Raw genomic sequence first — 14627 nt, forward strand, 5'->3', positions numbered from 1 at the left:
GTGAAAAAGTTACCCTTCACATCTCTTTTAAATCTTTCCCAATTCACCTTAAACCTATGCCCTCTAAGTTTGGACTCCCCTACCTTGGGGAAAACACCTTGACTATTCATCATATCCATGCCCCTCATGATTTTATAAACTTCTGTAAGGTCATCCCTCAGCACCAGAGAAATTATCCCCAGCTATTTAACTTTTCAACGCATTTCCTAAACTCTTCTGCTTTCAAGACTTCATCCTTTTTTTCTAACCTGTGTCGTTTGTACCAATGTGTACCACAACAATTGGCTGTTCACCCTCCCCCTTCAGAATATCTTGTAGTCGCTCTGAGACATCTTTGACCCTTGCAGCAGGGAGACCTGGAGTCTCATTTGTGGCAACAGAAATGCTTGTCTATTCCCTTTACAATTGAATTCCACATGACTATTGCATTCCCACACTTTTAACACCTCCCCTGTGCAGCAGAGCTGACTGTGCTGCAACAAATTTGTCTGGTGCGCTACCCCCGAGACACCATTTCCCTCAACAATATCCTGTTTTTACAGGGAATAGCTTCAGGAGATTCCTGCACTGCCTGCCTAGTCCTCTTGCTCTGCATCGTGATCATCCATTCCTTTCCTTCCTGTGGAGTCTCCACATGTTATCCATGATACTGTCCATATTACAGATGCTCCACAGCGTAACCAGGCACTGCTGCAACTCCAAAACCAGGAGCTACAGCTGTGTTGGTTGTAAGCACTGGAAATGATCTCACCAAGAGCAAGGAGAGCACACCAGAGCTTTGAGCTCTCCTCAAATGACTTACCCCTTTTAATTAAACCTCTTGGAAGATGCTTGATACTAAGTGAAATCACCTACTCTCGAGTCATTCTTCCCTGGTCCTTGCTATTATAGAATAAAGTACATTTTATCAACCACAAAAGAAACCTTACAAACTATAAGCTAAATGAAAACCAAAACGTATCTCTCCCCGACTGCACTGAATTCCCACTGTACTCCCAGATACACACACTCACTCTTACTGCATCTCTCTCAAATGCTTGATCTTACACCTCCAACTGTCCCTTTCTTAACTTGAGCTAAGGCGGCTCACGCTAATTAACCTTTAATAGTAATCAACATCTATTGAGGCTCTTTTTCTGCTTCAGATGACTGACAGTTGATCAGCTACTTTATTAACCTTTTTTAACTGGACTACTGAACTTTAAAGAAAACCTGGGAAAAAATGAAAAAGTAACAGTTAACAGTTCAATTCCCACTGCACTCCAAATTCCCTGATACATGCACTCACCCCGGCTGTGACTCACTCACTCAGGATGTGCTCTCTCCCAATGGCTCATGTGCGAAGCTTACTGATCATATGCTGCAAACAGCCCCTGAGGACAGTCAAAGAGGAATCATATGAAACTGCAACTGCGATTTTTGAAGGTGTCATGAACTTGGGAATTAGTCTGTCTTGTCCAGTGCTGTATGCAAAATATGCTTTCTTCCCAAGCTTTCACACAGTTTCATGGATTTTTGTAAAAAAAAAGTTAGAGAAATAGGTTTGGTACTATTTTGTTTATGATGTAATTTGCCATATTGTGTTTTGCTAAGAATGGTGTTTTCTAGAGTTTGAGATGTTAAACTGCTAAACGTTGGTTGTGATAATGGAGCACTCATGTCCTGAGATGTTTGGCAAACTTTGATTGTGTGTGTGGAGAGAGAACAGAATTTTCACTATCACAAAGCCGTGTGTAGAATATAGCATTCTTGCTGCATGAGGTGGATGTGTATGATGTATTTGTAAACACCTGTGTGAACTTGAACTCAGGAGTAAAGTTTGCCAGACATGAAAATCACCACCCTTTTAATCCTGGTACATAAATCATTGTCTTGTAGCTGTCATTTGCTTATCTGTGCGCATGGCTGAAATTATTATATCAGTTATGTCAGAATTAAATCCTTATTATCACATATAAATTGCATGGTAAAGATATCTACATATCAATCAGTTGTAGTTTACAGTTACGATCAGAGACTGTTTAAGAATGTAAGAATTTAAGAGAATGTGCTGGATTGATGTGTTGACGCACAGCCACAGAATCTGAGTCAACAAACAGTAACAAACCATTGCACCTTGTACAAAGGTTTTTAAAGAGCAGGTCCCTAATAAAGTTCTAAAAGCGATGTGCACTGCAAAATTAATGCATGTAACTACCAACAACAGTATAATTTTCTAATCAACCTGTTCAGATATTATTGCATACTTCTGGAGCAGTTGGGACTTGTATCTGGGCCACTATCACAAGAGCCTTCCCAACAACAGTGTACACTTGGATGCATGGCTTCAGCTGGACATCTAATATATTACACTTGCTAACACAAACCTTTTTGCTTCTCCATGCTCCTCTTAATTTATAGTGTGTTTTGTTCAATAGTCGAAAAATGTTCAAGTATCAATACTGTTGTAATTTGGTGGATTGGGTTTAGCAGACAATCGTCATCAGATCCTACTTTCAGAACAGTTTCCTTTGGCTTGTTAAACACAAAAGTGATAGGGCACTTGACATGAGCTGCTTGTTACTTTGCTCATCTCACCAAAATACTGATCAAGAGGATCTAGTTTTGCAATAAAATGTGTTGGTACTGATACTGAAAAGGGACATAAAGGGGACCTTCACACAAAGTAAGTTTTTATGATGGAAATAGAGACTGTAAATCACTTTCTGCAGAGAGGGATATTGGGGGAAGGTTGGACTCGTTGCAGTAGACATCCTTATCCATCAACTAATGGACAGAAGAGGCTTATAGCAGATGGTATCTTAACCCTCACGACCCTATCAGCCTCTTCAAGTGATAACATTATCATGTAAGTTCTCTCATTTAGCCTAGCGAATATTTTGTTCTTCTGTATGAAAATCACTGGAACAGAAACCAAATTGATTGGTATTTATCCAAACTTGTTGTTTTGATGTAAATTGTTTGGCTACTGCAGATACATGGCTAATAATGTATTTCAAATAAAGTAATTTGGTTTCCCCTGAGGATTTGACAAGCCTTGGTTCATAAAAAGAGGAAAAGAGCAATGTGATACACTAGTTAGGGGTGCAGAGAGGTATTTCTGTTAGTATAGACAAGACTCCAGGAAGGTGTGTTGTCTGCCTGGTGCCAGGGTCAAAGATGCCACAGAACAGCTGCAGGAAATTCTTCTGGGAGATTGTGATCAGAAAGAGGTTGGGGCCCATGTGGGTACCAATATGGATCGGATAATCCACACAGTGTGGAAGCAGGCTATTCAGCCCACCAAGTCCATACCAAACCTCCAAAGAGCATTTCACCCCTCTACTCTATTACCCCACAATTCCCATGGTTAATCCACCTAGCCTGCACATCTTTGTGGCTGTGGGAGCAAATCTATGCAGATATGTGGAGAATGTGCAAACTGCACACTGACAGTCACCCGAAAGTAAAATAAAACTTGAGTCCCTGGTGCTACGAGGCAGCAGTGCTAACCACTGAGCCATTGTGCTGCTCAACTCATGAGAATGGTGATGAGGTCATGAAAGCAGGTTTTATAGAAAGAGATTGAAAAGCACTTGATTGGAAAGGGCAGCTAAAGTGATAATCTGAAGACTACTCCAAATACCATGTGCTATTGAAAATAGAAATAAAGTGAGTGAATGTGTGCTTGGTAAGCTGTGGTGTGTTGGTATTGAGGGTGGGGGTGGGGGAGACTTGTGGGGGATGGGAGGGGGTGGAGTTGGTGAGGACACACATCAGATTTGTGTAACATTGGGACCGGTTCTTGGGAAGGTGAGACCGTTACCAGAATAAATCGAGGAAGTGCTGATGCTGGAGATCTGAAACAAAAACAGAAATTGCTAGCGAAACTAAGCAAGTCTGCTGGCAGCTGTAGGAAGAAGCAGAGTTAATGTTTCAGTGCAGTGACTCTTCATCAGAACTGTCAGCAGCTAGGAAAGAAGTGGCATTTATGCCAAAGATGAGGTTGGGAAGGAGAATGGAAACAGGAGGGGTGAGCAAATAAGTGCAGATGGAGCCCAAGAGAGATATGAAAGGGATGGGTAAACGTGGAGATTATGAATAGCAGGCCAACGCAGAAGAAAAGCTGAATAAGTAATAATTGGAGCTAAGAGTAGGAGCCAATGTGTGCGCTGTACTGAAAGCAACCAATATAATAGGTCTCAGAATACATAATAATGGGTGACTGTTGAAAACAATCCATGTCGTAAGCAGACTGGGTGTGGCATGTGTAAAAAGTCTTGAAAGGATGTAATCAGACTCTAATGTTATTGAACTCACTGTTGAGTCTGAGAGGCTACAGGGTCCTCAAGTGGAAAACGAGATGCTGTTCTTTGAGCTTGCACTGAGGCTGAGGCTGGAACACTGTGGCAGGTCTATGACAGAAATATTAGCCAGGGAACACGGTGGTGTGCCGAAGCGGCAAGCAACTGGAAGCTCAGGTCATTTTTGCAAACAGAACGTCGGTATTCTGCAAAGCAATCTCCTAGTCTGTGTTTCATCTCCCCAATGTAGAGGAAACCACATTGAACAGTGAATACAGTAGACTAGATTGAATGAAGTACAGGTAAATCACTACGTCATCTGGAAGGTATACCTGGGGTCTTGGATAGTGAGGAGGGAAGAGGTAAACAGGCAGGTATTACACGTTCTCTAACAGAGAGGTCAGTTATCAGGGGCACACAGTTAAGGTGATGGGAAAGTGCCTTGGGGGTGTGGGGAAGTGTTGGGAGGTGTGGACCAGAATGTCCCAGAGGGAAGATTACCTGTGGAATATCAATGAGGAAGGAGAGAGGAATATGTGTCTGGTCATGGCATCTTATTGGAGGTAATGGAACTGGCAGAAATGGTGGTACACAATCCTTTGAATGCAGTGGCTGGTGCAGTGATAGGTGAGGACCAAGGGAACCTTATCATTGTAACTGGAGGGAAATCAAGGGGTGAGGGCAGAAGTGCAAGAGGTGGGTCAAACATGGCTAAGGTTCCTGTTGACCACTGTAGTGCAGAAAAAGGTGGTAAGTTTTGAGGCCGCCTGCAGAAGATGACATTGTCAGAATAGATGCAACTGAGACAGAGAGACTAGGAGATTGGGCTGGTGTCCTTAGTGGAAGCAGGGTGTGAGGATATATCTGCCCTTCCTGAAGAAGGGCTCATGCCCGGAACGTCGATTCTCCTGCTCCTTGGATGCTGCCTGACCTGCTGCACTTTTCCAGCAACATATTTTTCAGCTCTGATCTCCAGCATCTGCAGTCCTCACTTTCTCCATGTGAGGATATGTCGTCCATATAACTGTGGGAGTTGATCAGTTTGTAATGGGCATTGCTGATCAGGCAATTCGCAGAAATGGAAACAGAGATGTTGAGGAAGGGAGGAGTCAGAGATAGACTGAATGAAGCATAATTGACAAACTTTTCCAGTTCAGAATGAGAGAAGGAAGCAGCACTGATCATGTCATTGACATATGTTTACAAGTGTTGGCAGCCTTGCTCTTCATTGCACATATTAATGATACGGAAGTTATGATAGGGAAATTTGCAGTTGAGACAAAAATTGATGAACTGGAGGATAGCTGTTAACTCAGAATGATTTCATTGAGTGGACAGCAAAGTGGCAAGTGTATTTCAGAGTGGAAAACAGCAAGACAATGCATTTGGGGAGGACAAACCAAGCGAGAGAATATATGATTAATAGGATGAGAGAGGTAGAAGAAATGAGAGAATTTGGAGTGGATGTTCACAGGTCGGTTGGGAAAGATGGTAAAGCAAACAAATTCGTAGAATATAAACTCAGGGGTGTAATTCTGGAACTTTGTAAAATGCTGGTTAGACCATACTGGAATTTTCCAGCATCACATTACAAGAAGGATGTAATTGCTCTGGAAAGACTACAGAGAATTCTAAGAATTTTGTCAGCTTAAAAATTAGATAAGCTAGAGTCATTTTTCTTAGTACAGTAGGATCTGAGGGGTGACTTAATTGAGGTGTACAATATAATGAGGGGCCCAGACAGAGTAGACTGGAAAGACTCTAACAGAGAGGTCAGTTATCAGGGCCCACAGTTAAGGTGATGCTAGAAGGATTAGTTGGGATATGAGGAAAATCCTTCTCACCCAGTGGGTGGTGAGTGTCAGGAATTCACTGCTTGGATTGGTGATTGAGGTAAAAACCCTCAACTCAGTTAAAAATGTCCTGGATATGAAGCTGAAGAGCTGTAACCTGCAAGGCTACAAACTAAGGGCTGGACAGTTGGATTAAAGTGAGCAGCAGCTTTCTCAGACATGATAAGCTGAATAGCCTTTTCCTGTGTCCTGGCATTTCTATGGTTTTAAGTATAGCAATGAAAACTTTCATATATGTTGTACTTTTCACAGCAACAAGACACGTCACAGCATTTTATAGGCAATGGAGTATGTTTGAATTGTAGTCACCATTATAACAGAATGATAGAATTCCTATTGTGCAGAGCATCCCACCCTACAGTTCCCATGGCCAATCCAACTAACCTACATATCAGTGAACTGTGGAAGGAAAACAGAGCACCCAGCTGAAACCCACGTAGACAATGTGCAAACTCTACACAGATAGTTGCCTGAGTGTGGAATTGAACCCAGGTCCCTAGCACTGTAAGGTAACAGTGCTAAACACTGTGCCATTGAGTCACCTCTACTGCGTGCAGAAAATGCCGCACACAACAAGCTTCCACAAAGGGAAATGGACCACAGTAAATAATCCATTTTTTAGATGTTGATTGAGGAATAAATCTTGGCTATGTAACTGGGAAAACTTCCTTGTTCTTCTTCAAATAGTACAGTATATTGTTTTATGTGCACCAGAGAGGGAAGGCTGGGCTATTGATTAATGTCTTATCCAAAAAACAGCAGCTCTGTTAGGCAACACTTCCTCTTTACTGCACTCAAGAATCAGCCTTAAGTTTTGTTTTCAAATTCTTGGGTGGGACTCAAACTGAGAACCTTACGACTCAGAGCTACAGCTGCTACCAACTGAGCTACTACACAGGAGCAATGCCAGCCTGAATGTGCAACACTTAATGAAGCTATCCTCAAAATGTAAAACATCAGTATTGATACTTGGGATTTATTGAATTATTTTAAATAGTTGCAGAAATCTAAAATGTTTTATTAGCATGTACTTGAAGTTGAAGTTTAACTTCAACCTGCTTGGTTTCTTTTTTCTAATTAATGACTGGCTTTCCTCTTATACGCAACTTGTAACTGCTTGGTGACTCCCGTCTCCCTGGTGGCCCCAATGCCGTGAATCTTGAATCCATTCAGGTCAACCAGGTACTTGCATCAGTAACGTGTCTGCGGTTTAATGGTCTACCATTGAATTTATTTTGGGGAGATGTTAACTGACTGCTTTTGTCTTAATCTTGTTTCAGTCCGATTTGCACCTTACTCTGCAATCCTTTGAGCACTGACTTCAGAATAAGCAAATTATCTTTCTGGATGCAAAATGCTATTTTCAAAGTTCCTCAGCTTTCAAGGCATTGTACTCAGAGAAATAAGCCTCAGTTGGAGAACTCATAAGGACGTCTCGTAAAGGAATGTGAACATCACACACTGGTGCTCCATTAAGACAGATGTTATGTGCATTGTTGGAGCAGAGCATCAGAAGCTTTATTCTCAATCTGTCTGATTCATGCTACAATTAAATTGGAAGTGCCAGCCCCGGCACTTGTTGAAAAATATTTCATTAGAGGACACTGCTCTCCTGTGTCACAATAAGCATGAAAACAGCTCCCACAGTGCTCACAGGAAAAACAGGAGGGGGAAGATCAGATGAAACAGCATCTTGCTACATACCAAGGTGTTACTTATGTAGAATGTATTGCTTAATCAGTAAATTAAGGCCGGGCGAATGAACATCTGCCACTTTATTTACTGTGAGGTTGTGTAGGTTTTCTTTTAGTGCAGTTTCTCATAACATGTGGATCTCCATTGAATGGATGAATCAAATTCAAGGATTTGTTTGATCATTTCAATATCAAATTGAATCATCAGAGGAGAAAGTAAATATCACAATTTGAGATTATCAATCTATAATTATCCGTGTGTGTATTCACATTCAAGTATATGGAAACTAAACATGATAGTTACATAAACCTTCATATTTTTATATTATGGATAGATGCTGGTAAGTCCATTGATTCCATGCATCCAAGTTAAATGTGTGTTAGGAGTATACAAGGGTCAGAGAATTGGCACTGCGGTGTTGCAGGTCTTGCTGTTTCCAAGCTGTTTCCTATTGGAACGGAAAGAGTGGGATCGGTAAATTCATTATTTTATGTCTAAGACTGAATCCTTAACAGTTGTATTAACAAATCAGTATCAGAATCTATTACAGGATATCAATTTGAAGTCCAGCCTTGGTTCAGTTCCTTGCAAATACACTTCCTTGGTACATAGAAAGAGTTTATTGCAGAGAACACCAACAGTGGGCCCAGAGTCTCCAGAATCAAGCAAATAGATAAGATGCCGCTGATTAACATTGGAATACTGAGGGGTAATAATGACTTTAGTGCGTAACAGGATACCGCAAGATAGAATCAGTTAGTAAGGAAAATATTCAGCAGAATCCAAATTGTTCATTGAAGTTTTGAATTCATGGTATCATGGCATGAGTTTACTGTTATGTACATTGGTGCTAATCTGCTCTTTGATGTCAATTAGGATTGCCAGGTCGCGCTGGTGAAAAGGGAGATCCTGGTCCTCCAGGATTAGATATCCCTGGCCCTTCTGGTGAGAAGGGAAACACAGGATTCCCAGGCAGTCCAGGTCCAGTTGGCCCTCCAGGAACACCTGGAATACCAGCAAGGGATGGGTTACCGGGTCCACCAGGTAAGACAAAACTAAAGGTGAGAAGCAACTTTTTAAGCTGGATATGGTTTCCAACTTGAAGAATGCATCCTTAACTAAGCCATCTTTTTGTTCCTTGTTCTCTTGCTGGACAGCTTCAAATTTTAGTTAGATGGGATGGTTGGTCATTGAATTTTTCTTCCATTGTGATGGAATAAGTTCTTGTTTTTCAGAAGTTTCACTCAAAGAGAAATGAATGATTCATTTAGTTGGTTGTGTGATGGATAGATCAGGAAGGGATTGATAGGATGCACATGGTGTTTTCTGATAGAAGTGATCCCAGTTAATATTACTACTGCACAGGTCAGATTGCAGAATGAAATCTGGATGGATAGATTTTCTTCTGTTATTTTATTTAGCATGGGAGTCAGTCACTGAGCCGTAAATATACAAGACTGTAGACGTTCTTTAACAATAAAATAGAAGTTTATTACAAAGAAGGAAAAATGATAAAACAAACCAGACTACCTAAATGTAGAATACAATTTGAAAGATCTTAAATTAAACACCAAAACAAGGTTTCATTTATTTCACAACGCCATCACTTTACAGTGATCGAAATCTAGAGAGATTACTCCTTTATCTCAAATCTTTAAATTTGATCCAAATCTTTCTTGTAAGTTTTGAAGTCATCTTATGTGAATACTGACAAAACCGAGAGCTTTCAATTGCCTGCAGATTTCTAACCAAACACTTTTGGTACGGTAATTACACATACTAACTTTCTACCGAGGTAATTTAATCCAAACTGTTCCACACTTTTTTTTCCAGCAGGAAAGTTATATTGTACCTTGGGTCCCAGTCAGTGCTCCTCTAAACTGCTCAAAAACTTCCAATCTCTGGGTTTCTGGAAATCAGTGCTTGATTATCCTGAATCAAAAGCAGACTATGGCTCTCAATGTTTACATGCCCTGTCATCAATCCAACAATATATTGACAATCTTCCATTAGTAGTCCAGAAGTACCTGCTTTCTGCCATATACTGGATTAGATCAATGTTTTGATCAGAAGGACTTGAATGACCTGGTTATTTTTAAAATTAACTATGCGAAAGTGGGTACTGCAGATGTTGAAGATTAGAGTCAAGATTAGAGTAGAGCTGGAAAAATACAGCAGGTCAGGCAGCATCTGAGGAGCAGGAAAATCGATGTTTCAGGCATCAGGATGAAGAGCTTTTGCACAAAATGTCATTTTTCCTGCTCCGTGGGTGCTGCCCGATCTGCGGTGCGTTTCCAGCACTACTCTAATCTTGGTTATTTTTAAAACCTTTCACAAAACTACCAGCATCATGTGCCACAGTTTTGAAGTGCAGTCTGTAAAGAGTGAATCAGGCAATTTTCATGTTATAAGAGAGAGCGGGAATGTGAAAGAGACCAAAAGCGTGCAGCAGAGAATTGAGATGGAGCACCTAAACGACATTGATGGCACTTCCTGGCAAGTATTATGATGAAATCCAGCTGCCCAGTTTACCATCCCTACACTACTTCTAAAACTTAAACAGTTTTACAGATTAATTTACAGGACTGTGATATTCCTCAGTTTCGTTATTTAGACTTATGCTTAATTTCTTGTCTGTTTCTAGGTCCTAAGGGTGATATGGGTGTAATGGGAACGCCAGGCCCTCCGGGTTCTCCTGGTCCTCCAGGTGCTCCAGGTTTTCAAGGAGCAAAAGGTTGGCACGGCTACGCTAGTTCTGGAATTTGTTAGTTTGGTTTCCTTCTTCCAGCAGTAGTTTCCCAGAGACACAATCATTCAAATCAGATCAATTGAGTATGATACTTGCATTTTTTCCAATTTTTTTTTCTGTGTTTCTATCATTTGCACAGTACCACTTATGTTTGTATGATTCACAGTGACTATTTCTAGTCATGGAACAAGAGATGGACCTAGAGTGGTCATGGTTCATGAAACACATGGATGATGTCCAGTATTGGAGGGATGAGGAAAACTTGCATGAGGATATATATTTAGATAACTATTGCATAGCAAACTCGAAATATCATTCCTACCCTGTATAAGACCTTGGTTTGGTCCCACCAAACACTCCATGCCCAGTTTTTGATTTGCACAAATTATGGCGATGTTCAGGCTCTGGTGATTACCAGAATGATGCCAATGGCTGGATTTTAATGTTGAAGGTTAGAATTCAGGGATGGATGGATCCTATGTTCTGTTTTTAACTTTGTCTCGAGACTGCCAAATAATGGGGTTTTGAGGTGTCCATAAGCTGGGAGGTGGACCTGCTACTGTGTCAGAAGTGGAAAATGAAGCTGGTCAAATCCAAAGTAGGCAAATAAAAAGATTAGTCTCCATTCTGAAAAAAAACTTGCAATCAGCAGCTCATCTCTCCATGACGTTCAGGTAGGTAGCAGGGGAGAAAAACAGTGTTTGCAGTTCCCGATTTGTTCCTGCCAATCTATAATTTTAATGCAATTCATTCCCTGCTGGAAGCCTTATTAATAACAGCAAATTGATATCCCAATACCTAATGAAACCCAACAGCATTTTAAACCAATCCTGTATTGGAACATATTAGGTGTGCACATTGTGCCTGGTCACAAGAATCAGTGATTTGGAGCCAGTTGTAACATTTCCAAGGTGACAAATAAAATCCCATTAAGATATTGACCTTGGTGATCACTTAATTGGCAGAGAAATGGGTACCCTGTTCAAGTAAGAGAAGTGAGCAGTCCCTGGAGACCGGAAGGGCAATTGGATACAGAGGAACAGCTGGCTGCAATACTTAACAGTTTTAAGCTTCAGTTTAACAATGTAAAAAGCAGCCAAACCACCATTTGGGGGTAAGGCATGTGGTATGACTGTGATGTGGTGCAGAAATGCTTCAAGGGGACAGCCTTTGGCTTCACCCAGACTGTGGAAGGAAAGGAGAGCCTGTAAGGTATACTTGGAGCGCTGTCATTCTGATCTAATGTTGAATTTACAACCACCACAACCACGTCCTGACAGCATTAGGAAACTAGAGCATGGCTGGAAAACCCAGTTAGCCTCCATTACATACTCCTGATAAGGCTTGCATGCCCAATTTACTGCCCAATCTGAATTTGCCTCACCAACTGCCTTAGGCATGGGTTCCTGGCACAGCAGCTCTCTCTGGCTTTTTCAAGCTCCATCCTTCTCCAGACCCAACTTCAGCAGCACCTGAAAGCTTTTACTTGTGGGTCTTAAATTCCCAAGAAATTCAACACATGACACTCACAGGGAGGAAATTCCACTTCGAAATGTCAAAGTAGAATTCAGTATCTGGGTCACATCGGGTGGAGTTGAGGATAAACATTAATAACACCAACAAACTGCTTTAATTTAAATTATTCCCTAATAATTTACTACTTGTCTCATATGGCTCATCTTTGCAAGAAACTTGAGTTTTTAAATTAACTGTCCAGGTGAACTTTAGTAATTAGTAACTTTATTTCCCAGGCTTTTTAATAAAGAAAGATCCATTCTATCTGTTCCAGGTAATGACGGCATCCCAGGGAGGCCCGGAAACCCAGGCGGGTCTGGCTATCAAGGTGACAAAGGTGACATTGGCCTTCCAGGTGCCCCAGGAACAATTGATCCAGGTCAGATCTTTGCAGGACAGAAAGGAGAGCCGGGTATCCCAGGTATGTGGATTATCTTTGTGGAGTGGCTGTATGAACTTAACCAGCACGTGTAGCTTGAGAACCAGTACAGGAGAGAAGGATTAAAAATATCTCTCTTTCTTTGGAATACAAATCCAACCCCTTGAATATTGACAAATGTTACCCTGACAATGGTATCATCATATTCACAATGCTTGTGAGTACCAGATCCAACTTCAGACATCTTGTCTATCTTCCAGTAATGTGCTTTGCAGTTGTCCTACCAACGTGTTTCTTCAGCATCTATGTGGGTATATGTCAAATGCCTAAAATCCATTATGCAATCAGTGTAGAAACTTCTGTCCATGTGACCTTGTACCACAAGCTCCAGTACACAAATATACATAGCTTATAATACACCCTGATTTGTGCACTTGCAAAACAGATTGAGAAGGCTGTTGTGTCATTGATTGGTGATGAAATTCAGTATGTAGTAATCAATGCTGGTGACTTGGCAGAAAATAGATATAGAAGCATAAAGGTGTAAAAAGGACCTCTATTGTAGGTTTTAATTAGCAATTTAAAAGCAGGGGATTTTTGACATGTCTGACTGTCAAGAATGTAAAATAAAACCCCATTTTAATCTGAACATTATGACAAAGTAGTCGAAATGAGATACAAGTGTTGACGATGTCATATAAATTTCCATGATTTCAATCATTGACAAGATATTCTATCAGTAAAATCTATAGTGTTTGTGAATGTACACTGTGGGTATATGCCTGCCAAGTGTTCACTTCTAAAGTGTATTTTTGTAACGGCACATAGTGCCATTATATTTCTAAAGCTAAACAAATATGAAAGAGTAAATATTAAAATTGTATTTTCTACAATTGTGAAGAGTGGTATATTGCTACCATTATATGTAGTCCACCTATTTTGTTACATTAGCTGTAATCATTATCAAAGTTGTTCATATATGCATCATTTTGTAAATTTTGCTTTGGGGTCTGTTATCTTTGCCACTATGAAAGCTCTGAATGGATGGACATTGATACATGTTTCATTCCTTTCTTCTTCATTTCTAAATTAGAGATGTTGTCACCTTGTTTGAATATTCCATATGTTGATCACTGAATTTGAGGCTAGTACCTGCAATGTTTAGTGTATTAACTTATTAAACTTGTCATAGTGCCTCTAGAACCACCAGCATTAATCCTTTGGTATCACAGGTATGAACAACATTGAAATTCTCTCTTATTAACTTCTAAAGGAGGAATTTTCCTCAAATTATGTCCATTCCAGAATTTAGATCCAGTAGTCAAGTCATGGAATATGCAAACTTTGCATTAGTTACATCATTGTATACTAAATCATTATGTATATATGCCATCAAAGAACATAAGTCGATGAAATCACTAACGCAGCATGTGCATATATTGACATCTAACACCAGGAGGAACCGAACTTCAGCAAATCACAATCAGACGTTAGTTTTTATTGATTTCCCCAGAAGCGGTAATTTATCAGTGGAATTCAAAAGCTCATTTGAAGTATCTAATATTCAAAGGTGTTTAATGTGATCACTTCCGAATTGTTATTTTTCTTTCTGCTTTTAGTTTAGAATCACAGCATTGTCACCACTCTCAGTTAAATTCTCAAAATGAAATACTGTTGTGTCTGAGTTGGAGACTACTGGCAGATGACTCTTTTTTGTCTCCTTTCTACCTCAAAACATAAGCAACAAGAAATTCATGGAAAATAACTTGCACCTGCCTAGTTAGATTTCGACAGAGGAGTTTGAGGTGAAAAGACTAATCGTCCTTAATGGTTATGAATCATTTGCAAACAGGAACAGGAGTGATTGACTTCTCCCCAGGGAGTTTGGGTGATTTCTGTATATTTATTTCTTAATATTGTTGAGTACGTTCATATCCTTCTTCTTCCTTTTATATTGTCTTCCAGAATTTGAAACTAAAAGTCAGGTTTCAGATTACACAACCATTGAGTTAATAACAGTACTACATACATGATGTGTATATAGCACCAAGTTGCACAAAGCAATGCTGTTAGAGATTTTGAAACCTTAGTTTCATAACTGATCCTAAGATGAACTACCGATGATATATTCGCAGCATCACTAAGACTGCCTC

The 14627-nt window shown here is 40.3% G+C and overlaps 1 protein-coding gene across 3 annotated transcripts in view; it reads left to right on the top strand.

The window, feature by feature from the left end:
* col4a5 (collagen, type IV, alpha 5 (Alport syndrome)) overlaps positions 1 to 14627 on the top strand; it is a 257193-nt gene that overhangs the window by 165956 nt on the left and 76610 nt on the right. For all 3 annotated transcript variants that reach the window (XM_060832454.1, XM_060832453.1, XM_060832455.1), the window contains 3 exons: positions 8708 to 8875; positions 10476 to 10565; positions 12370 to 12516. In XM_060832454.1, the coding sequence (XP_060688437.1) occupies positions 8708 to 8875; positions 10476 to 10565; positions 12370 to 12516 (405 nt within the window). The remainder of the gene's footprint in view (positions 1 to 8707; positions 8876 to 10475; positions 10566 to 12369; positions 12517 to 14627) is intronic.

The sequence above is a fragment of the Hemiscyllium ocellatum genome, chromosome 11 (genome assembly GCF_020745735.1).
Source record: "Hemiscyllium ocellatum isolate sHemOce1 chromosome 11, sHemOce1.pat.X.cur, whole genome shotgun sequence".
NCBI lineage: Eukaryota > Metazoa > Chordata > Chondrichthyes > Orectolobiformes > Hemiscylliidae > Hemiscyllium > Hemiscyllium ocellatum.